Here is a 24,341-nt window from a genome sequence, read left to right as displayed (position 1 = left end):
TTTTAAGTAATAAAATGTTACATTTGATCAAATTGGGTGCCTGTACTACAAGTATCTTTATATTTATTTTAGGTAATTCAATTGTCAACATGTGCTTGTTTATGCAACCGACAAAACTTTATATATATGTTTAGTCTTATCCATTGGCTTGGTATTAGAATTAGTTTACCTTCCGTCCTTAGAAAAAAAAAAGTAGTTTACCTTCCTCAATGACCTACTACACTATAACACTCCGTTATATTTAGGACCAAATATATACAAATATTACACAATTAACTCAAATATAAAGTCAAGCAAAAAAAAAAAAAAAACTCAACCCCTATAGCAACAAAAACTGGATCGTTAATGTAAAGTTGAAACAAAAACAACATTATACATTTCAAAGTAAATTTGATATTTTCTTTCCGAGGATTCTATACAAAACGATTATCTAATCATCAAATCGTATTACTCATCATGAAATACATCATTAATTTGCAACATCAATGAATAAGAAAGAAGAGAAAAAAACCGAGAAAAGAAGTTATATTTATATATAAAACGCAGGATCAAAAGATTAGTAATATTTTGGGGTTTGAAAAGGAATCAAGGTTTTGTGAGATTTTGTTTAACAACGTGGTTGAGATCAACGGCGGCGGATGAAGGTTGTTGATGATCAACCGTCGTTGATTGGGCAGCCATTGCTAGCTCAAACTGCTTGAGAGAAATGGTAGGGAATGAAAGCACTTCCGGAGATCCCATTCCCATTCCGATTCCTATTATTTCCTTTACTGTGTTTGGGTTTGTGGTGGTTGACCCATCTAATCCTATGTGGGTCACGTGCTTCACGTCGGTTGGGAATCCGATTTCCATCTCCTTTTCTGACCCATCTGACTCCTCCTCTTCTTCTTCTTCTTCTTCATCCTTGTACACTAATGTTTCCCCAATACACAGTAAATTTAATCTAATCTGAGATGAGAGCTTTTTCTTGTTTTTTTTTATTCTGATATATTTAAACAAAATTAATAGTAATGAAAACTGAGATGATGATGCTGATGATATTTGACTTACCAAACATCTGAGAGAAACTTTTGATGCTTCTAATCAATCTCTGTATGCCACAGGAAATATTACGCTTTGGCAGATTCAGAAAACTGAAGAAACCACTCTTCTTCTTCACTGATCTAGACAACGACGAACTTGTTTCTTCGTTACTTTCTCGTCTTCCTTATAAACAATACATACCAAAAAAAAAAAACATATCAAATATAGAGAGAGGGAGAGAGAGAGAGAGTTTGAAAAATCATATAAACCAAAATGTATTCCATACTTGGTGGTGGCTTTTTCTCTTCAGGATCACTTGGTGTCTTGGGTTGATTGTTCTCATCAGTAGTTGTCTTTTTTCCCAGAGCAACGCTTGACTCAGAATTACAACCTATGGCGAATGGAAACACAACCAATCTCTCCACACGATCTCTCATCATCATCCCCAAACTTAAAAATTCACACACACACACGCACACACGCTTATAATCTCAAAAAACAGTAGCTTACAGAGTACACATATATATGTGTGTGTGTGTGATTAAATTAAGATCTCAAAGTGTTCAACTGGTTGCTGTTTGGCTTTATGGGCAAGCTAACTAGAATGATATATAAAAAATGGCAATGTGACAGTTTGGTATAAAATTGGGAGAGAAATTAAGTAAAGTGTAATTGTGATTATTATAACAACAACAATAATAATAATAAATATTATTATTATTATTATTATTATTAGAAGTGGGTGTGTTAGAGAAGAGAGGGTTGTTAGTTGGTTAAACTGTGCAACTCAAAAACCTGCAACTTTTGTTGATTGAATGTCTTAATTTTGTGTGGGATTAGTTTTTTGCTATCGTGCCCACAGACCAAACTTTAATACCTTATTAAATTAGAACTGTTTCTCTTTCTTTTTTGTTGATTAATTTTTAAAAAAAAATGTGGTACTGTTTATGATTATTATTATTCATTGTGGTGGGTTCATAGCTTTAATTCTCATTGGCCCTTTCTCTCTTCCACAATAAGTCAAGAATTGTTAAAATATCATATACATTTATTGTTGGGAAGTGTTGTTGCAAGATATTCAAAATATATATATAAATTTTTATATAATTCAATTGTCGAGTCTTCTAATGTGTCTATTCTTTTTAAATGATATTTTAAAATATATCAATTAAAAAATATATATTAATTTTATATATTTCTAATACTAAACATGAGTTAGTCCTAAAAAAATTCATTTTTTGCCTATAGTAATTTAAAAAAGAATTTCCATGTTGCTTTGACAAACAAAATTTAATACTAAAAAACAAATTCCTAAACTTAAATTCTTACCTAAATCTATATGCATATACTTATATATTATTTTTAGTTGACATTATTACATTTATGCATGTGCTCTTAATTTGTCTAAATTCTATGTATTTTTTCTATTTTATAATGGTTGAATTTTGAATAAATTAACACAAAATGATTATTTCAATGATTGAGTAAATCACAAGCGATTGGGGTAATCAAAATTCAACATGGCGTTTGAGTGTTTTGTCCAGCTGAAGAAAAGAATTGAGGCTAGATGATTTTTGTGATCAGTATTTAATTATTACTATTAATTGTAATCTTAAATTAATCCCCTTACAAATTCCGAATCAACTTGATCCATTTTTAATTTAATTATATATTTTGGCCTAAATTATCTTCATTTATTTAAACTTATGAGTTATATTAGCCGGAGCTACCTTTAAGGGTACTTAAAATCTTTTCTCCAATGATCTGGTCATTCTATTTCTATATTTAAGTTTACTTCTATAAGTACAGTATACATAGATACGAATCCAAATATTAATTTTAAAACAAAAAAAAAATCAAACTTATGAAGAAATAAATAAAATTAAAAAAAGTATATTGAACTTATTCATAAACATTCAGCTTATATATGATAGAGAGTGATCACATATATAAACAGACATGTGATAAAAATTGTGTCAAGAAGCTTGATAACTAGGATGTTGAACTAGTTAATTTTGACCATATATAATAACTACTTACTATAAGGGGAAAAGTAATCATTAATTATAATAGTGATAAATAATTATTCTTCTGATCCGTCCAAACACTCTTATGTCAAGTTGACTCTAATGTATATAGAAAGTGGGCTTCCATTTAGCTGGGATTATGTATACATTCGGGTCGGGAGTATTAAAATTGTTACAGGTATAGTGGTATTGGTATATTTGAATATATATACCAACAGAATAAATCATTTTCATCCCCCACACTTATTATTATTTTTGATCTAAGATGAGTTACACGTGGGATCGATGCTACCTAAATTATAAATTCTCAACAATCATGAAAAAGTTTGTGGGTATGTGTATCTACTTTACTTATGCTATAAGGTCATTCCTAGTTTTTCTTTTTTTCCCATAAACAAAAAAACAAAAAGGAAAGGAATAATATATTCCTTACTTTATATTTATTTATCTTCAAAGTCCCTTCTTTTTATTCAATTGCACATAATATACCACTTCAATTAATGAAATAACAAAATTGGGACATCTTGCGACTGCTCACCGAAAGCAAGTCTACTTTCCCTTCTTTAACTTTTGTGTTTAATTTTTTTTCCACATTAATTTTAATTTTGAGGAAAAATATCGAGCTAAATATCAAATTTGGCCATCTATATTATAAAATTCCAATAACATTTATTTATTTTATAAAATCTCCCAAAATTAATTTCTACTTGATTTGGATAAAAAAAAATCAATAAGATATTTTTACCCCTATTTTATCATAATTAATTAAATTTTAGTTATTTTTAAGCTATTTTTTCAAATATCATATATATAACATTTTTTTACCGAGTTTTTTTTCATTATTATAATTTTTATTTTAGTTTAAAAAATAAAAATGATTAAATTATAGTAATTATAATAAAACAAAAGTAAAATGTAATTTTTTTTCAAGTAAATGACGGCTAAAATACCCAATATTTTTAAAGTGTTATACTTTTATACCTAATTTTTTTTGGTGATAAATATACTCAATATTTTCAAAATATTACAGTTTTATACATAATTTTTTTTTTGCGGTAAATATACCTAATGTTTTTAAAATATTGTACTTTTATACCTACTTTTAAAAATGATTTTGAGATATAATAAGAAAGTGAAGGAAAAATATAGGATTTTATCATTTTTTAAATTTTAAATTATTTTTACTTTCAAAATAAAAAAAATTAATATTAGTAAAATTAATCAAAATAATTAAAACTTATATTTACTTATATTTTATTTGATGAAAATATAAAGTTTTTAATTATTTTAAATCATTTTTATTAATTTTAATAAAATATTTATTAATGTCTAATTTAAAATAATTATTTTGAGAAAGAATAAGAAAGAGAAAATAATTTAAAATTAAAAAAAAATTAAAATCCTATATTTTTCCTTCACTTTTTTATTATTTATCAAAATAATAAAAAAATAGGTATAAACATGCAATATTTTAAAAATATTGAGTATATTTATCGCTAAAAAAAATTTAAGTATAAAAGTGTAATATTTTAAAGACATTGAGTATATTTACTGCAATAAAAAAAAGAATAAATATAAAAATACAACTTTTTGAAAACATTATATATTCTACCATTTACTTTTTTTTTTTCTTTTCAATAAGATATTTGTATTCTTGTTTTATTATAATTTAAAATAATATTATTTTTGAAATTTTTTGAAATGACACTTGCTGGGAGTCATAACTTGTGGCCCATGTGTCACGATTCTAAGGACCCAAGCTCTCATATCTTTAAAGTTTCTCACGACCCAATACATCTCACGAGCCAAGGAATGTGGAGAACATCTTCTTGTTCACAATCGTAAACAAGTAATAATAGAGTTAAGTATGGTATCGTCCCACAGAGATTGTTTATTAACTACCAATAGTTAACTTCCTAATTCTATTTGGCTAATAAAACTTAGATTTAAAAATATCAAGAACAGAAACAAGAATTGACAAAACTAACAATTAAAAAATAACATAAACATATAAAAGCAAAATTAATTCTATGGATATAAAGCTATAGGGTATTTAATTTCATCATCTATCCACTTTATTACTTCATCAATACAATTTTCATTATTCTTTCTCTAATTGTAATAGCATATTTACTAAAATAATCTATATTCTTATTAGGATATATAGATCTCTCAACCTATATGTGACATTTCTATATCTTTGTAATAAATTCCAAACATATGGCAAGCATTGAGAATAGAAATCCTAAAAGCTACACAAACTATATAGGTACTCTCGTCCTATATCGAAATCTATATCTATTCAACTATAGCATATTTAATTCTCACTTCTCATATTTTGAATTAAATTCATAAATAATGCAAATAACGACATCAAATTATTCATAGTCATTAAGCACAAATTGAATAGATCACAATGAAGAAAAATAAATCATATAAATTGCATTAACTAATAATAAAGTTTCAAGAGACTACATTAGAAACCATAGAAATAGACTTAGTTCAAAATCATAGTCGTAACATCCATTAAACTAAAATAAAACATAATTAAAAATGAAAGATGAAAGAAAAACTCTAAAGCGATCCAATCCTCTCCACTGAGCTTCCAACCGTCTTCTCCAAGTTTAGACTCTGAAAAACTAGGGTATTATGATGGAAATCACATTAAAATATGGAGCCTTACATTTTCCCCAAGTGAAATGACCAAAAGGCCCTTCATTAAAAATCTCCAGAAATCCTTGCATTTCAGACACCTAGCACGGTCACAACACTGTGTAGAGTGGTCTCGCGCACTTGCTTTGAATCACCATTTTTCGACAGATTTTTCGTCTTTTTGTCGATTTTTCACCTCTTTTCATTTCAAAGCGCCTCGAGTCTTTCAAAACCTAAAAACAAACCAAAACTAGCGTAAAATAGAACAAAATAAACCTAATTGACTAAAACACTACCTAAAAAGACACACTAAAACGAGTCTAAAACTCGTTTATCAAACTCCCCCAAACTTACCATTTACTCGCCCTCGAGTAAAGAACACGAAAGACCAACAAAAACAAAACTAACAACCTAAAACAACCAATACAAATGAATCAAGCCGACAATGGCAATCCAAGCCTCAAAATATAATGAATAACATGCTTATATAATCTTCAGAAAAATTAACCGATAATCCAAAATTTCAGTCAAAACATTATTCCAACTTACTTAGATCCACACAAAAATAAATGCTCTTCCAATCATGATTAATAAATAACTTGTAGTTGAATCAATTTATGCTCACCAATTTTTTTACATTACAATCAGTCAATCAATTATTATCCCATAAACTTGCTATACTTACTAATCTCCACTAATGTAAACAACACGTGCTAAAAAATAAATAGGACTTTCATGACTAATAATTGAATGGCTTAGGTAAAGGTAGATGAAAAAGTCATTTAGACTCAAATATATCATAAGTGCACAAACCAAATAAACCACTCTTAATATCAACCTTACAAACCCAAAAACAATCCCAAATTTCCCTTTCTTTCTTGTTTTGAGAGAGAATTCATAAACATGTGATTTCTTTTCTCTTTTCATTGTTTACTAATGATACTACACTCCCCCAAGCTTATTTCTTTGCATTTTCAATATTTTTTTCTTTCTCTCTCAAAATTTTCTTTTTCAATTGACACAAATTTCTAAACATAAACCCCATTACAAACCATCGCCAATCACTTTTCATATGCTCATGGTATACATCAAAGGGAAAGAAGAGTAACATAATTTTCAACTAGGCTCAATATAAGTGTCAATCACCAAAAATATTTATATTAAGCTCAAAATTGGGTAACTAGGTGATGACGCGGATTTTTGCCAACAGTGAATTAAGAAATCCGACAACAGAGATATTAGTACTTTCTTTCTAAGCCGTAATTAATCAAATGAAAAGTATCTCAAACACTCACACTTTAACGTGGTTCAGTGGTTAAAATCCACCTAGTTCATGAGACAATCTTATTAATCTCTTTTAGGCTCTGGATGAAAATGTTTCTTACAATTTCAGCAAAGTTTCTGTATATCAAGAAGGAGACCCTTTTCCTATCCATTCCCCTGATATTTATAGAGGGTTTTCCTGGACAGTTTTAGGTAACTGCGTGCATAAATATGGTAAATAATTAATCAGAATAATCTCCCATTTACATAGGGATATGATTGCCTATGGAATTTACATCCGTTATCTCGGGTAATAAATGTGTAATAAAATATGGGCATTAATGAGCGTATAAGGGATCTTTGAGTCTTTTGGGATCCTTCATTGTGCGTCATGATCAGGCTTCTGTGAGCTGAACACTTCCCTCAAGCTGGATGTTGAAGAGCTAACACAACTTGACACGGGCCAAGTTCAGAGTCTCTAGAAGGTGATCTATCCATCACGCATCTCGAGCTCGGTTATTGGAGCAATAGGCGACTTGGAGATTATCTGGTTATCGTACTACCAAGTTTGACTCGAATTGCTCACACCAGAGTCTGTTAGGTGTTCTGCTTGTTTGCTTTCTCCATGCGCTTATTTTCCAACTATACCCCGAACTGAGTGATTCAGTTCGTGTTTATTTTGGGGTACAAAATTTGCCCCCCAAGCTCCTGCTCGTGTATGAATTCACCTATAACACAGTAGGGGTTTTTAGGCTTCTGTTATGTGAAATCGTGCCCACCCATTACTCGAGTGCTAAACGCGTGTTCGTCTGTAATAGGTACCTGTTTGGGTTTCGAGTACTGTGACAACTGTCCTATCAACTTTTTGTCGCCGCAAGGGTTATTTAATCTTGGCCTTTTGATCCTGAACTGACCTAATTGAGTGGCCCAGATTGGTTCCCGAAGTTTATGTATAAATAGGAAAAAAAACTCGGACCTCACTGCCTTTTCATTCAAAAAATTTCCCTTTTCTTCTCAGAGCACTTTAAGAAACCTTTGGCATTCTCCCATTCTTCAGAAGATCTCAGGCTACTATCTTTGGAGCTATCATTACTTCTCTCGATCAAACATCTAATATGTAAGTATTTCTATAACCGGTTTAAATTTCTCCCTCTTATTTTTCAATAAGTTTTATGAAATTTTCCAGTATAGTTTCTTACTTTGGCCATGTTCGAGTTTAATAGGGGTTTTTGATAGGCCAAAACAAAAATAGTAGGCTTGGTTAGAAATAATGTGCGTAAAAAGTGGGTAATTTTCTGGGTTTCGAAAAAGGGTTGCCTGTGTATGCGTGGAAATTTTAGGGTTTTTAGGTTCAGTTCTGGGTAGCTTAAGGGTTACGATTCCCTGAGCAGTTTTGCATTAAACCGCCTTCAAAAAGGTATTGAGTCTGACACACGAATCCCGAAGTATCAGAGGATTTCCCGAGTTTATAGCGCGTGGCTACTGAACGCACATGGACACACGCGTTGTTGCTAGGATATATCTTAGCTAGTGTATTTTTTAGGTTGAATAAATCAAATTCAAACCCTCAGGTCACCGTACCTTTATCGTCGTAGCAAGGTTTTGTCTTAGGTTGCCTCTAACAGGCTGCTTTATCGTCAAACAAGCTAGATCATGGCCCATCAGAAGAAGTCAGTCGGGAGCTCCTCTTCTCAAAGCAAGAGTAAGGGCAAGAAGATTGCGTCTGAGACCCCTATTCCCTACTTCAGCAGGGTAGTGGATAGGGAGATCGTAGTTGACCCCAACACCTTTTTTGAGGCTGAGCGCATCGAGTCCTTAATAAAATTACAGGGCAAGGTGAATAAAATTTTGCTGAGCTAATAGAATTGGGGTTCGAGGGCCTTGTTGCTCGACCTCCATTGGAAGGAGAGTGGAGCTTCACCCCATTTCAGGATGATTTCAGGGCCTTGGGTGGCGAGCATTTGAAGGCATGTGCCTTTCTCCCTTTGGACCAGTACTTCGTGGATTTTTTGAACTACGTCGAATTGGCGCCATTCCAGCTTCCCCCAATTCATATCGACTTTTGGCGGGGATGAAATATTTATTTTTGAAACACGAGTGGGAGGTCCCCACCCCTATCGACATCATGAACTTCTTCTGCCTCAAAGCCAACCTCGAACACAAGGAGCGAAGTGATAGTTTCTACTACTTCACCAGATTCGCCAATACGACTTCTGTCATCGACCTCTCTAGCTACCTGAATGACTTAGAGGATCAATTCTTCATGTCAAACGGGTTTAAGAACCGCACCCATCGGTATTTAAACCATCCTCGTATGTTTCTTAGCTCTTTTAATTTTGTATTTGAATTCCCTCTGATTGAGCTTAAACATATTTTGAATGAGTTGTTACTTTGTGCAACTATAACAAAAGAACAGGGCGATCAGAGACCCTTGGAGGTCAATATGAGATGCTGTCTTGTATTCCTGCCAAGGAGAAGGAGTTTTGGATGGTAGTTAATGACGCTACCATGGTAGCCTGCAAACTGATCCGAAAAGATCAAACACTGACCATTAGAGCTTGAGGTCCTCCCCTCGAGCTCCCTCCTCTGCAAGAAGTCCCTCCGGCCGTTAAAGACACCGAAGAGGAAGAAGAAGTCGCATAGCTGGTGCGCAAAAGAAAGGTCCCTTGAGATGGGCAACATCCTGACTCAGACCGAGCTGAATTGGGGGTAGCAGTCGACACTTCTGGCCAAGGTAACCCCTATAGAGAATTAAATCTAGCTGCTGCCAGTTTTAGGCTAGTTTGATTCAACCCACGACAGCTCGTGAGTCGGCATCCAGTTGACTCGGACCTAAACGTGACCCTCCTCCAATGTGCGAAGCACTTGGTTATATGCAACAACCTTATCTATCCCTGGTGTACTATAGTGGTAGATAACTTAACAGATATGGAATCTATACCTTCTTATAGATTGAATGATGGTTCCTTATTGGGTTGACTTTTGGAACTGAAAAAGTTATTGACGTCAAATTCATAATCAGATTATGAATTAACCTTCACTAGTAAAGTCAATGGTACATTAGGAATCAAGATATAATTAAAAGGGTAAAACGATAATTTTGTTCCCATTTAATTATGAATCATCAATAGAGAATTAATTTGCATGTAATGATTATATCAATTGACACTTTATGATTACAATAAAGTACTCAGTAAATATATGTCTTTAATTCTCAAGAGTTCAGTCTCATATTTATAGTGGAATAATCATGAGATTAACAAATATGATTATTGAATCAAAGAGTTTTGGTTAATAATCTTTTATTTATTGGAGCTTGGAATTATTGATCCACAGGTCCTCAAGGCGGCTCTATCAACACTAATCAAGATAAGAGTTGATACAAGGATTATACTGTGAATGGGCTATTTGAGAGAATATTTATTCTTCAGGATGAATGTGTAATTATGTGATAATTGAAGTTGCACAATTTATTATTGCATTTGTGCAATTTCGAAATTGTGTAGAAATAAAAGAAATTGATTTTCATCAATTATTTTTTTAAGTGTGAATAAATAAATATGGATAGTCAAAATTGATTTTGATTATTATATTTATTTAATTAATAATAAGATGATGATGGAAATTCAAAATTTAAAATTTAAGTTGTTATCTTTTTCCTTAAAAAGATGATACCTTATTTGAATATCTAATTATTAATTAATTAAAAATAAAAACACATGAAAAATCAAAATCCCATTTTTCAGGGATAGACCACACGCATAGGCCTTTGACTGCTCTATGCGTGTGGCACATCTGATGTTATCAGATATTGGTTTTTCATTTTTAATTAATTAATTAAACATTTTAAAAGGGGTTTTAAAATGGAATGTTAGATTTTTGTCTATTATCATTATTATTATAAAATATGATTGATTTTTCTTTATTATTATTATTATTATTATTATGGTAATAATGTCTATATATTCTATTTGATAGAAAATAGAAACAACAAGTCTTAAGAAAAAGTTTCATACAAAGAAGAAAAACTATCATCTTTTTCACAAAAGGAAAAACATTTTCTCTCTAGCCTATAATCAAAAGTCTCGTGTGTTGAGAATGTTTTTTATTCACAAAATTGATCCTTGTTCTCTATGTGCCCACCCACATCTTGAGGTGTAGAGAACGTCTTGGAAGATCTAGGTGTGAGTACTCAAGCAAGGATAGGAATATCGAAACATATATGAAAAGATTCAAGGATTCTTGATAGGCTACAAGAGGTAAATCATTTTTGTATTATTTTTCATATTCATATTATATATTGATTAACATATTGCATATTAAAAGATCCTTATATAAAGATTTTTTATATGAAATTTTTTGTTGTATACCATTACTGCAATTTCTACTGCACGCTAGGAATCGTTCCTAACAATTGGTACCAGATCTAGGTTTAATCCCTGCATATGTTAATTACTGTGTGGGTATCATATGCATTTTTATATTATGTGTAATATATGAATGGATGGATGTTTTTGTATGAATATTTTATGTTCTTAAGGGTTGATTTTCATGGTGTTTTTGGGTTAGGAAATGCTCTTAATTTTTCTAGATATACAAAAATTGTAAGCCATTTTGGGGCATAGGAATTTTGTAATTTATATTAAATTCTGAAAAAATTCTGTAATGGCCCGAGCCCTGAGCAAAAAACCCGAGGCCCGAGCCACTGCCCTTGCCCATGCACACCTTGGCTGCGCCCAGTGCCCCTGCCCAGTAGCCGCGCCTGCGCCCCTGCCCAACGCCTACACCCCTGCGGTCCAGCCTCCTGCACACCTTCAACCACGGCCACTTGCAACTCACCATTGGCACACCCATTAGGGTTTGTGTGATGCATACCCTAATGGATGTGTACTTATCCATTTGGGCATGTTTAAGCCCAATATAATAAAAAGGGTTTTAATTATAAATTTTGAGTTAATTGTGGCGAGTCTAAATTCCAATTGGGCCTCAATAATTTGTTGGGTATTAAAACCCAAAGTTTGATTATTTTAAAATTTGTTTAAAATAATTAAAAAGTTATTTAACTCATAATGGTTAATTAAAATGGTAATGACCCAAAAACTAAAAGAGAAGGTCCAAGATCAAAGGAGTTGCTCTTTATTAGGCCTTAGTTAGTTTAATTATTTTTGTGTATTTTTTTGCAAGTGTTGTAATTTTCTAGAAATACCAAAAACACCCAACCTGCTTTTATTTATTTATTTGAACTTGATTAAATTGTTTAATACTTTATCATGCATAATAACATGCCATACATATTACCCACATAGTACATATTAAGCATGCAAATTTTTAGAAACATGCTTAGGATTGATTATATGTTTTTATTTGATAACTCATATAATTAGTTTGGTCTTAATTAGTTAAGATGGTAAAAATAATTTAAATTTGTTTATTTTTTTATTTAATAAAATTGTTTTATTAAATAAAATGGTATTCTATTTAAAAGGAAAAAAAAAAATCTAGGACATGGTTATTTATTTTGCATAATTGGATTAGTATTTAATTAGAATATCATTTAGTAAAATTAATTTAATTTTTTTTACAACCTAATTAAAAAATATTGATTTTGAGAAAAAAAAACAAGTTTTAAATAGTGAGTGGGAGTGAGAATTATGACAATAAGTCCCATGATCTCCATTATTGGTTGAACACTGAGAGGCATAAGAAGGGCCTCATGTCGCCTCCGTTTGCGGCCTCCCTAAGGAAAGGCTTTCGAATATGTTTATTTTATCTCAAAATTGACTTCTCATATGAAAATAAGTTTAGTGATGTATTTCAAGTTTGACTGACCCTAAGGCACACTCTTGAGTTAAGTCATTGATCTAAAAATAATAGGATACACTCCGAAGATGTATCTAGTGCATCTTAACCAAACTAACAGTAATTCATAAGTCAAAAGAGAAAAAAGATTTTTTAAGTTTTCACTTATGGAGTTGAGATCTTGTCTCAAGGTTAATTTGTGATTAGTCTGACCTACCCTAAGGCGGACCATTAATTTTCAAACTAAACTATCGTGGATTAGTTATTAATTTTTATGTGTTGCATTCATGCATCATATTTACTATTCCAAATATAAACTGATATTTATTTATATAATTTTCAGCAATTGTCCAATCCAAACCCTGTAACTATTTTACTTGCTAATGAAATGGAAATCAAACATGAACATTGTTTTGATATGTGAAAACCACATGTTTGTTCTTAATGAGGAATGTCTTGAGGTTCCTGCTCTCAATGCTGCCAAAAATGCAAGAGAGAAATATGACAATTGTATCTTATCTAACAATAAGACCAAATTTTATATGCTTGCTAGCATGAGCGATGTGCTTAGAAAGAAGTTTGAAACTGTTGAAACAACCTATGAGATTTGGAAATATCTACAAGGCATGTTTGGACATCAATATGATAAGTGCAGACATGATGCTACTAAAAGTTTCATGAAAATGAAAATGAAGAAAAATGTAACTGTCAGAGAACATATCCTAGACATGATCAACATATTGCACGATGTAGAAATCCATGGTGCGACCATTGATGAGAGAACTCAACTAAGTGTGATACTTGAATCTTTTGCAGCATTCACTACCGACTATGTTATAAACAAGTTGGAGTACAATATGACCCAACTGCTGAATGAGTTGCAAACTTTTGAATTTCTAAACAAAAGTTCCACTAAGGTTGAGGAGGCAAATGTTGCTGAAACCAAGCCTTCCGCTTCAAATGGTAATTCAAAGAAGAGGAAGGGTGGCCAAGGAAGGGACAAGAAATAGGACAAACAACCAGAGAATACCAACAAGTATTCCAAGAAGAATAATTCTGCAAAGAACTCCAAAACAAAAGCACCAAAATGAGCATGCTTTCATTGTGGAGTTGTGTTAGGAAACTTATATAGGATCTTTATTTATTTTCATGTAGATATAATATTAAACAAGTTAATATGAGACAACCTAGAATATGTTTCTAAAATTAAATTCAAAAAGAAATAATAATAAGAATACTTACATCATACGCAGCGGAATGAATGAGTCATTCCTTCAGTTTCTCTAACCCTTGTATCCTTTCTGTCGCAGAGTATTATCAAGAAACTGAACCGTTCTTCAATTTTCTTCATAGCCTTCCAAAGTATCCTTAGAATTATCTAGACTAGGGTGGGAAATTCTGAACACATGAGATAGATATAGCAAGAAGAAGGGAAAAGAACAATGAGGTTTAGAAAAGGACTTATGCAGTAGAGAGAATCTAAAACCTATCAGAAACTTGTGATTCAACTTATGATTTCAACTCTCACTTAGCATTCCTTTTATAGACTCAATTAGGTCACTTATTTAATTAAAAAATCAATAAAATAATAGCCAATAATCAGCCCTATGTCGAAATTATCATGGGCTTTAGGCCCGTGAGATTTCCCATTTGATTATAAGCCCGCTGGACTTAAAATCAAGGCCTGTATTATTTTTTATTGATTTAATTAATTAAATAATTATTCAAATCCTTTATCAAATTAATTATTTATAATTTGAACCTTGATTTAAATTTATTCATTAATTTAGATACCAATTTGTCTTAATTAATAAATATGCCCTAATTTCTCTTTTCTTCTCTAAATTGTATAACTCTGTGAAACTATCCAAAATTGACCTAGTCAACTTTGATAATTCTAATTGAATTGACCTATGGTCAACTATATAGTATGACTAGAATAGATAATAATGGTATGTTTACTTATCCTATCTACTGTCAATATCGGTCCAGTCCGATGTAACAAATACATCCGATCTTATCTACTTTGCTAATGTTTTGGAAAAAACATAACACTACGATGTGTAAGTAGATCATATCATAGATTGGAAAGTTAGTGTAAATCCTGTGCACTGACTAATCTTAGGACTAACTTATATTTTAACATATAATCATATTTATATTCAATTGTGATTACGTCACTATAAATACGATTAGTTATATGCTCGAGATTTAATAGAAGTTTATATTAAACAAATATTCATGAAAATAAAACAAGTGAGCAAAGTGATTGACCAAGTAAAAACATTATTTCTATTCTTTTATTGATAATAAATGAGATTACAAAGAAATTGGGTTTTAATTAGGGCATAAAACCCCAACAAACTCCCACTTGCACTAATTGAAACTAATGACTTAATTCTACTAATCCCATTTCCTTGATATGCTTATCAAATGTAGCTTCTAGTAGTGTCTTTGTAAACGGATCTGCAAGATTGTCTTCAGATGCAATCTTCATAACCTTCACATCTCCCTTAGCCACATATTCTCGAATAATGTGATACTTCCTTTCTATATGCTTACTTCTCTTGTGACTACGAGGTTCTTTCGTGTTGGCTATCGCTCCTATATTGTCACAAAACAACACAAGTTGTTTTTCCATTTCTGGAATAACACCAAGATTCGAATATAACTTATTTAGCCAGACTATTTCCTTAGCTGCTTCTGACACAACTATGTATTCAGCCTCCATGGTGGAATCTGAGATTGTAGACTGCTTTACACTTCTCCATAGCATAGCTCCACCCCCAAGAGTAAACACCATTCCAGAAGTAGACTTCCTGTCATTGACATCAGTCTGAAAATCTGAATCGGTGTAGCCTACAAGGTTCAGAACACCACCCTTGTAGACTAACATATAATCCCTAATCCACCTTAAATACTTCAGGATATGCTTAACTGCTATCTAATGTTTCGGTCCTGGGTTTGACTGATACCTGCTCACTACTCCCACTGCAGAACAGATATCTGGTCTAGTACACAACATAACATACATCAAACTTCCAACTGCAGATGCGTAAGGAACTTTTCTCATTGCATCTTCCTCTTCGGGAGTCTGGGGAGACTGCTTCTTTGAAAGATGAAATCCATGGCAGGACTGTAAACGTCCTTTCTTGGAATTTGTCAATGAGAAACGTTCAAGCACTTTATCTATGTAAGCTGCTTGAGATAGAGCTAAAAGTCTGTTCTTTCTATCTCTAATGATCTAGATACCTAGAACATAACTTGCTTCACCCAAATCCTTCATCTGGAATTAAGTGCTCAACCAATTCTTCACACCTGATAATTTCTTAACATTGTTTCCAATGAGTAAGATATCATCTACATAAAGAACCAGGAATACCACTATTTGATTTGCCTTTAGTTTGTAAACACAAGGCTCATCGATATTTTGTTCAAAGCCATATGTTTTGATTATTTCATCAAACTTAAGGTTCTACGAACGAGAAGCTTGCTTAAGTCCATAAATAGACCTATTCAACTTGCCAACTTTTCTTTCTTTTCCAGCTACTTTAAATCCTTTTGGCTAATCCATATAAATGACTTCGTCAAGCTTCCCATTAAGAAAATTTGTCTTGACGTCCATTTGCTAGATCTCATAGTTGAGAGCGACTGCTATGGATAGGAGGATGTGAATGGACTTGAGCATGGCTATTGGACTAAAAGTTTCCTCATAGTCCACTCCTTCTCTTTGGGTATAACCCTTTGCCACTAATCGAGATTTATAAGTCTCGATATTTCCATCAACACCTCATTTCTTCTTCTAGATCTACTTGCACCCAATGGCCCTAAAGTCACTAGGTGCTTCCACAAGATACTAGACGTAATTTGAGTACATGGACTCCATTTCCTGTTTCATGGCTTCGAGCCATAGTTCCTTTTCAGGGCAAACCATTTCCTGTTTGAAAGACAACAGATCATCATCACTAGTGTCAATAATATTGGTTTCACCATCTAAACCATAGTGAACTGGGTTCCTAGAAACCCTCCCACTACGACGAGGCTCCGTGACTGTTTGCTCAGGAACAGTGGTACTTTCTTCATTTAAATCGACTTGCGTCGGTTGGACATGAAGAGTGGGAATTTCATCATCAACTCGCGTTGATGATGATAGAACATTGGTTGGAGTCAATTCTTTAACCATCTCCTCTAAAACTACTTTGCTGTGTGGTTTGAAGTTTTGGACATAATCATTTTCCAGAAAAGTAGCATTCGTAGAAGTAAACACTTTCTTTTCTGAATGACTATAGAAGAGTCCACCCCGAGTACCTTTAGGATAGCCAATAAACATGCAAACTTCAGTTCGCGGTTCTAGCATTCCTTCCTTTTTCCTCAAGACATGGGCGGGACACCCCAGAGATTCTATAATGGCGTAAACTAGGTTCACGACCATTCTAGCGTTCTAAAGGTGTTTTGGGGATTGATTTAGATGGCACGACATTGAGAATGTCATTCGCGGTTTCAATTGCATGACCCCAGAACGAAGTTGGTAGAGTTGAGTAACTAAACGCGCATCTAACCATTTCCAATAAAGTTCTGTTCCGGCGTTCTGCTACACCATTTTGCTGCAGAGTACCCGGGGCAGTAAGTTTTGATAAAATCCCAAGTTCAATTAAATGATCTTGGAACTACATATCCAAATATTCTCCACCCCTATCAGATCGCAATATCTTTAACGTTTTACCTAATTGGTTCTGAGTCATTGCTTGGAATTCTTGAAACTTTGAAAATGTGTCTGATTTCCTATGCATTAGGTAAAGACATGAGTATTTAGAGTAATCATTTTGCTGATTGAACCTTGCTTTTCATTATGTTTTGCTGGCATAGACAATCTGTACTCCCAGTTTAATGGTAGTAGTGATTGAAATTATTCGCTTAGCACCAATAGATAAGCAGAGGCAAACATGACATTCTTGCTCTTTCTACAATGTTCTGTTTGTTTCTTGCAGCGACATGAACATCGTGTTCTTAGGGCTATAAAAGAGTACTTAACACTTACTTTTGTGCTTTTAGCATAAGCATATATACACTCAAATCGTTTTATGCCACTATACCATCTGCTAATTGTGATTCCTTACAACGAGCATATAATACAAACACAAATGTATCCTTCTTTGATATGATCCCTGTTCGTCCACTAACCCGGCTCGAATTTAGTCTTTTAGCACTGATTATGAAGACGTGGGTGAACATAAATGCATATAACCAAACAAAGCCAAGACTTATATGTATTTTGTCTGCTTCATGCCTTGTTCATTTCCATGTGTAGGAATAAAGATGATTAGCCATCTCTCATTTATTTGAATGAGTTGATTCCATTAGAGTAAAGATTTCAAATTCTTACTCGTTTCCAGGCACATAATCGAACAGTTAGTCTCTGTTCGCTCACATCGTTGTTTTCATTTAACACCAAAAGATAAACGTAGGCGAACATGATATTTTTGCACCTTATTACGAATGATATGACTTCATGGCATGGCATGCGAGTTTTATCCGTAGGGCCTATTTGGTGCATATATGTGTTATGGGACCCACATCTGCCGTTAGGCCATGAGTCTAAGTATCCTAATTTTGGCACGACCCTGTATTCCCCTTTCCAACAAGTGCAAGCACACACTTAGCAATTGCTACTCAATTACTCGAGCATACATCACACGTCTTTTCCTTAAGTTGATTTGACTAGTGTTGTAAATAGAATGTTTGAATCCACCCATAAACGAACACGTTGCTTGAACTAACCCATTAAACGATCAGGTTGCTTGAACTAACTTTTGTGAGTGAGTTCCTTTGCCCTCCCCAAATGTAGATTTTTTTGTAAGCAATCTCATTTCTATGTTCTAGTATTTTTTTGGTTCTGTTCGCCCTAGCTATACACTTATGGGAGAACAGGTCTCATATTGTGTATGTGCTAACAAAATCTTACTCTTTCCTCTCCTTTTCAGGTACTGGATTTTGCTTGGTCTTTGAGGAGTCCGGTTTCTTTTACAATCCGGTTAGGCCTCGTTCTTCGAAGTGTATATGGATTTGTTTGTCCCTATTTTCTTCTGATCTAGGACCAAGTCCATTCCTCCCAAGAAATCAAGAGTGTTAAGGAAGAGGAAAAAAGCCGACTATACCAAAAAAGAGCTTAAAGAAATCTTTAGCTCAGATGGTTTTGTGACACCAAGATCCGTCTTTTCTACAAGTGACTTGTTCCATTTAATACATAAATATGGAATTATTGGCGAGCTCGGGCTTAGATTCCCTACTAATGACGAGTAAGCAGGCTCCCCACCCAACGTGTATACCGCTTGGAGTCCCATGCATTGCCAACCAAGGGCCTTCCTTCCACTTCATCTGTATTTTGTGGAAATATGCGACTATTTTGGAATATCCCCATTCCAATTGATGCCGAACAACTACAAACTATTTGTACTGCTGCGTATGCTGTATAGAGTATTAGATTGGCCTCCCCCTAATGCTTTGGAGGTTCACTTCTTGTTCAATCTCAAGTCCAACCGTGTATCGGGTTATGAAGGATTCTACCACTTGTGTAGCTATTCTGGTGGGGAAGTTCTTCAGAGTGGTGTTTCGAACCCTGGTCGCTACTTTAGTCAATACTTTTTTTACCAATGTCCTCCAGTCCAAGCATAGGTCATTCCGTGATATTGGTAAGTATATGATCGTTTCCCTTTCAATAGTTTTCTATTCGCTTCCTTCACGTTAAGCTTATTTTTCTCACCTAACTTGTTGTTTTAGGTCATTATAGGAGACCGACTCCAACCCTCTGAGAAGCGGGAGCGTCTTTCTCAGTTACTTTGATTGGAGGGAAAGTATAGAAATGCGTCTTTCCTTATCAATGATGACAATTTACGATTGGTCGGTCTACTCGAGCCACACTAGTCATTGGATCATCTATCGCCGTCTCCAGAGTTTGACTACGTTCCCTTTTTTGAAGTTCGATAATCTATACAAGAGAGGCAATCAGAAGGGGTTTTTGTTGTTCGTGATGAGCCTAAGTCAGTTCACTTTGAAGTTTCATCTGCTTGCTTTAGGTTGCCCAATTATTTAGAGTTTGACTTATCGCAAGTGCCTCTACCTTCTAAGTCTTTTAGTGACGTGGGAGGTCTGGGTCTATCCCCTAGAAATGAGGAACTAACCCTCCCTCATTGGTTAAATGATTACTTTCCAGAGGAAACTTGTACTGATAGTCTTTCTGGTATACTATTTTTTCTTAGCCACATTATAACATATATATTTTTCGCATCTTATCTGACCATTTTTCTTTTGGCAGGAGACATGAATGCTCGAGCTTTGTTCGGTAGCCCTGAGGTTGTAGGTGCAAGAGCTAACAAGAGGAGGAAATAGTTAGCGAACAAGAATAAGGGGACCCTTGTAGAGTCTTCTTCTGTTCGTTCAGGTCTGAGTCGACCTCCAGTTGGGGTTACACCGTTGGCCCCTGTCGCGACTGCTAGTGTGGTTTCCACAACCCGGTCCTTATCACCTATATTAACTTCTCGTGTTCAAATGGTGGTACCTAGATTTGAAGAGGTCATCCAGAGTGACCATATACGAGCATAATGGTCTTTCTCTAGAGTTTGCATCCCCAGCGAGATTGTTCGCCATTCTATTGCCAACACGGTTCAGGTATGGTTCTTCTCTTATTATCGTACTTGTTATCTTTCCACTTGACTTTTCGTATTGATCTATTTTTATCCTTCGCAGAAAATGATCACCTTGACCAACCTATCTGAATCTATCGGGCAGTTGAAGAAGGATAAGGAAGATACATGTCATGCTTTCATGTATGAGATAGACACTGTTCGTGTTGAGAGAAACATTTGTAAGACTGAGCTCGAGCAACTCAAAAGTTCTTCTTATACTAAGATCAATCAACTAAAGGCTGAGATTGACATCTCCAGAAGTCTCATGTTGTTGAGGCTGAGCAACTTAAAGCTGATGCGAAAGCTAATCATCTTCAAGCCCTTGAAGAAGAAGGAGAGATCCTAAATAGCATGTTTTTTCAGGTCTGGAAACACTACCACAGTATTGATTTAACATTTCTGAATGGTGGAGAGAAGTCCCTACTAGAGGCTTGCGAACAGAGACTTGTTGATGAAGAAAACTCCTCTGTTCGTATCCTTAGCACAGTCGGGGAATGGTGATGTTTCAAGGCCTGAAGATCTCGCTACGCACACTTCTGTTGACCCCTTAGCTGCCTCGGGAGACCAGACCCTTGAGCTAGAGTCCTGATAGCTTAGTTTCTAGCACGCCTTATGTTGGAGTATTTTGTACTTGCATACTCTTGACTCTGTGTTTTCTTTTTTTTTTTTAGTTTGTACTTCCATGCCAACGAACAAACCGTTTTTCCTTTTGTTCTTAGTGCGAACAAATTAGTCGCCTTAAGTGCATGATACGAACATACTAGTTTTCCTTTTGTGAATGGTACGATCAGCTTGTGTATTTTTATATCTACTTTCTCTATTTTCATGGCTTGTGTTTGTCTGACATTTAGGCGCAGATGAGTAGACACAATTTTGCCTTTGTGGGTAGAACGAGCAGGACACTTTTTTGGAAAATTTTCAAAAAGTTTCTTATCTTGTGTGTTTTTACACCCCATATGTCCCCCAAGTGATCAAGGAGTCTCGGTCCTTGATCACTTGATAGAAAAATTCATTTTTGATCACCATAGGCTAACATAATCATTCTGTTTGTTTCATGTATATAAACATAGTCGAACACGCTATGCTATGCGACTAGGTCACTGAAGGTTATTCCTCAAATTGGTAGGCAACTAGAATTGGAGGTTGTCCTTTAATGGTGATCGAACGTGGTTTAAAAGTTGTCCTCTTTCCTAACAACGATTAGGTTCTGAGGTTATCTTCTTTTCTGAAATTGCTTCCGAGTTCGTGCCACTCGGTTCAAACCTGGTTCAGCCAGGTTTAAATGTTTGCTTAATAGCTACCTGTTAGTATTCAAGCCTTATTCCTAGTTAGGACCAGGATTTTATAACTTTGATTTTTCATGTTTGTTTATTAAATTTTATTTGGAATGATCTTTGACAATCCAAGCTAAAGTTACAGCTCGGTGTTTATTTCCAAATTTCACTTTTATACTAACTTGAATTTTTCAAAGCTTGATTGCGTTATTTAAACTTTCAAGTACGTCTACTTGTTTTGTTTATTGTCACAATCACTGTGCATACTTATTTAAACATATAAGTACGATGAGCTTATAACTGCTTGAAACTCATACTCATTTATTCATAGAAGAATGATAGGTTAGAATATTACTCAAAATTTTGTTGCACAAAAAATTTGTAATATTTTTCCTTTTATGCTCGGTCATCTTTATACTTTAACCTTTTTCCAAAAGTTCGAGACAACTTTTTTATTTAAAAGATGTATAAATTTTTTCTGAGCTCATGGTATGGTTATATCCAACACCTATATGCCCCCCAAGTAACCAAGTTACAAGTCTTGGATTACTTTCTCCTTGGGTTCGGGCTGGTTTTATAGTGCGAAATTCGAAGTTATCATCTTTCGAGGTTATCTTCTTTTTTGATAACGATCAGAATTCAAAGTTATCCTCTTTCATGATTAATCAGAATTCGAGGTTATTTTCCTTTTTGATAACGATCAGAATTCAAAGTTGTCCTTTTTCATGAATAATCTGAATTCGAGGTTATCTTCTTTCCTGACTGCGATCGCTTTATAAAGTAATCTTTAACAGTGATTCCTCTGAGAAGAATCTTTGTTCATAATCCTAGCAGGTTTGGTTACACCGGGTAGGTGACCAAAATACCCTTTAAGGTCTGTCTTTAGTATTCGACTCACAAATTGATCTCTGAGGAACATCTCCATTTATTCTCTTAACATTTCCACTTAGGCACCTTTCTCCAGCTCAGGGTTTACCGAGCTATATAGAGATAATGCTAACAGAGTTTTTAAAGCGTGCTTTGCCATTTTTGATCCTTGTTCGTATCATGGAAGTAATCTCGGGCGAACAAGTTTCTTATTGCTCTTACTCCATTAGTCTATTAGTGCCAAGGGTAAACGAACAGAGCTGGACTATTAGTTGGTTCCTTGCTAAGGCACATGAGCGAACAAACTCTGTTTGTGGCTGTCGAACAGAATGTCTCCATACCATAAGCGAGTAGGATTATTCTTCATTCTTGTTCATTCTCTTTGTATATCATAAATGGAATGTATACATAGTTAGGCGAACATGCTAGTCTTTGGGTTGGTGTGGTCATGACTCCGAGGCGAGCACTAAAATTCTTTCTCCTTGCTCCAACCTACTTGTGTGCGAATAGTTAGTGTTCTGTTCATGTAGTCTCATTAATCTAGTTATTTCTTGCTTAGTGATATTAACTTTTCCTCATCCTCAAGTATGCTCCCAAGGTTGCGAGGTTGAAACTATTTTGCCAAAAATTCCAACTGTATCGATTTATGAATATCGTTGGTTAATCTAGAATTCCAACTTTATACTTATATCGATTTATTTTAGTTGGTTAATCCAGATTCATTACATAGTCAAGATCGTGCTAACAAGCTCGTCCTGTTCGTTCCACGTGTTAGCATCATGCATAAGTTATTCAGACACTACTTGTTCAAGTCAGCTCGAAAGTTATCTTGATAATGTGTATCAAGAAGCTTGAAAACTCATCAGTAAATATCACATGCTTTTCCTCGGAATGCCTTCTATATATCCTTTTTTCCCCATGCATGGATGCATGGGCGAATAGGTTTCATTCAAGGATCAAACGATCAGGCAAAACTTTGAGATGTCTCCAACTCTTTTGACCTCAAAATGGTTTGAGCATAATCTTTCAAGTTGTGTGCGTAAGCCTTTGGTCTAACCATCCAAAGGTGACCTCGAAATGGTTCAAGCATAATCGTTCAAGATGTGCTCCCTTATTCCTATTCGCCCGTGCTAAAAGTGCATGGGTGAACAGGTTTCAATAAAGGGTTATGAAGGGTGTGAACAGGCTTCATTGAAGGGTTAAGTCAAGCTATCCCTTGTGTGTGCGAACAGGGTTTTGGGGTGACCTTGAAGTGGTCTCGAGCCTTATACATCGAGCTCAGTTTCCTTATCCTTGTTCGCGTAGCATGAGATTTTAATGAGCGGATAGGACCTCAAAATCCAAGTCATCTCGAATAGGCCTTCCTGTCATCTTGAAAACCATGAAATTGCTAGTTGATAATAGAAATTTATGCTTTAGTTCCATCTTGGGTGATTACTGTCTCGGAGATGAAATTTGTCCCTAACTTGGTTGCAAACAGTGGTTTAGTTTGGAGACGAACTCCGTTTATGGGTCGAATGACTTTTATGGAGCGATGACTAGCTTGGGTGCGAGTACTGGATACCGCTCAAATGACTTGTGTAGAGGGTTGATTAGCTTGGATGACTTATATGAGTTGGCTCGAAGGGCACATATAAGTTAGCTTCGAAGATAAATTCGGTCTATAGCTCGAATTTCTCCGACCTCAAAATTTTCACTAATGATTCCGAGCTCTGCTCACTCCTAATAGTTTTAAAGGCTTATAAGTGAGCCGA

At 34.3% G+C, this 24,341-nt stretch overlaps 1 protein-coding gene across 1 annotated transcript; it reads right to left on the bottom strand.

Annotated features, from left to right (window-relative positions):
* Positions 1–370: 370 nt before the first annotated feature.
* LOC133818955 (CRIB domain-containing protein RIC4-like) lies at positions 371–1,847 on the bottom strand. The gene is made up of 3 exons (XM_062252084.1): positions 1,310–1,847; positions 1,051–1,206; positions 371–911 (listed from the first exon to the last, which is right to left on the bottom strand). The coding sequence occupies exons 1-3, from the start codon at positions 1,464–1,466 to the stop codon at positions 586–588; spliced, it is 639 nt and encodes a 212-aa protein (XP_062108068.1). The 5' UTR covers positions 1,467–1,847; the 3' UTR covers positions 371–585.
* Between the last annotated feature and the right edge of the window lie 22,494 nt (positions 1,848–24,341).

Source organism: Humulus lupulus, chromosome 2 (assembly GCF_963169125.1).
Source record: "Humulus lupulus chromosome 2, drHumLupu1.1, whole genome shotgun sequence".
NCBI classification, from domain to species: Eukaryota; Viridiplantae; Streptophyta; class Magnoliopsida; order Rosales; family Cannabaceae; genus Humulus; species Humulus lupulus.
Note: the sequence above shows the minus strand (reverse complement) of the source record. Positions and strands in the feature narration are given on the sequence as shown.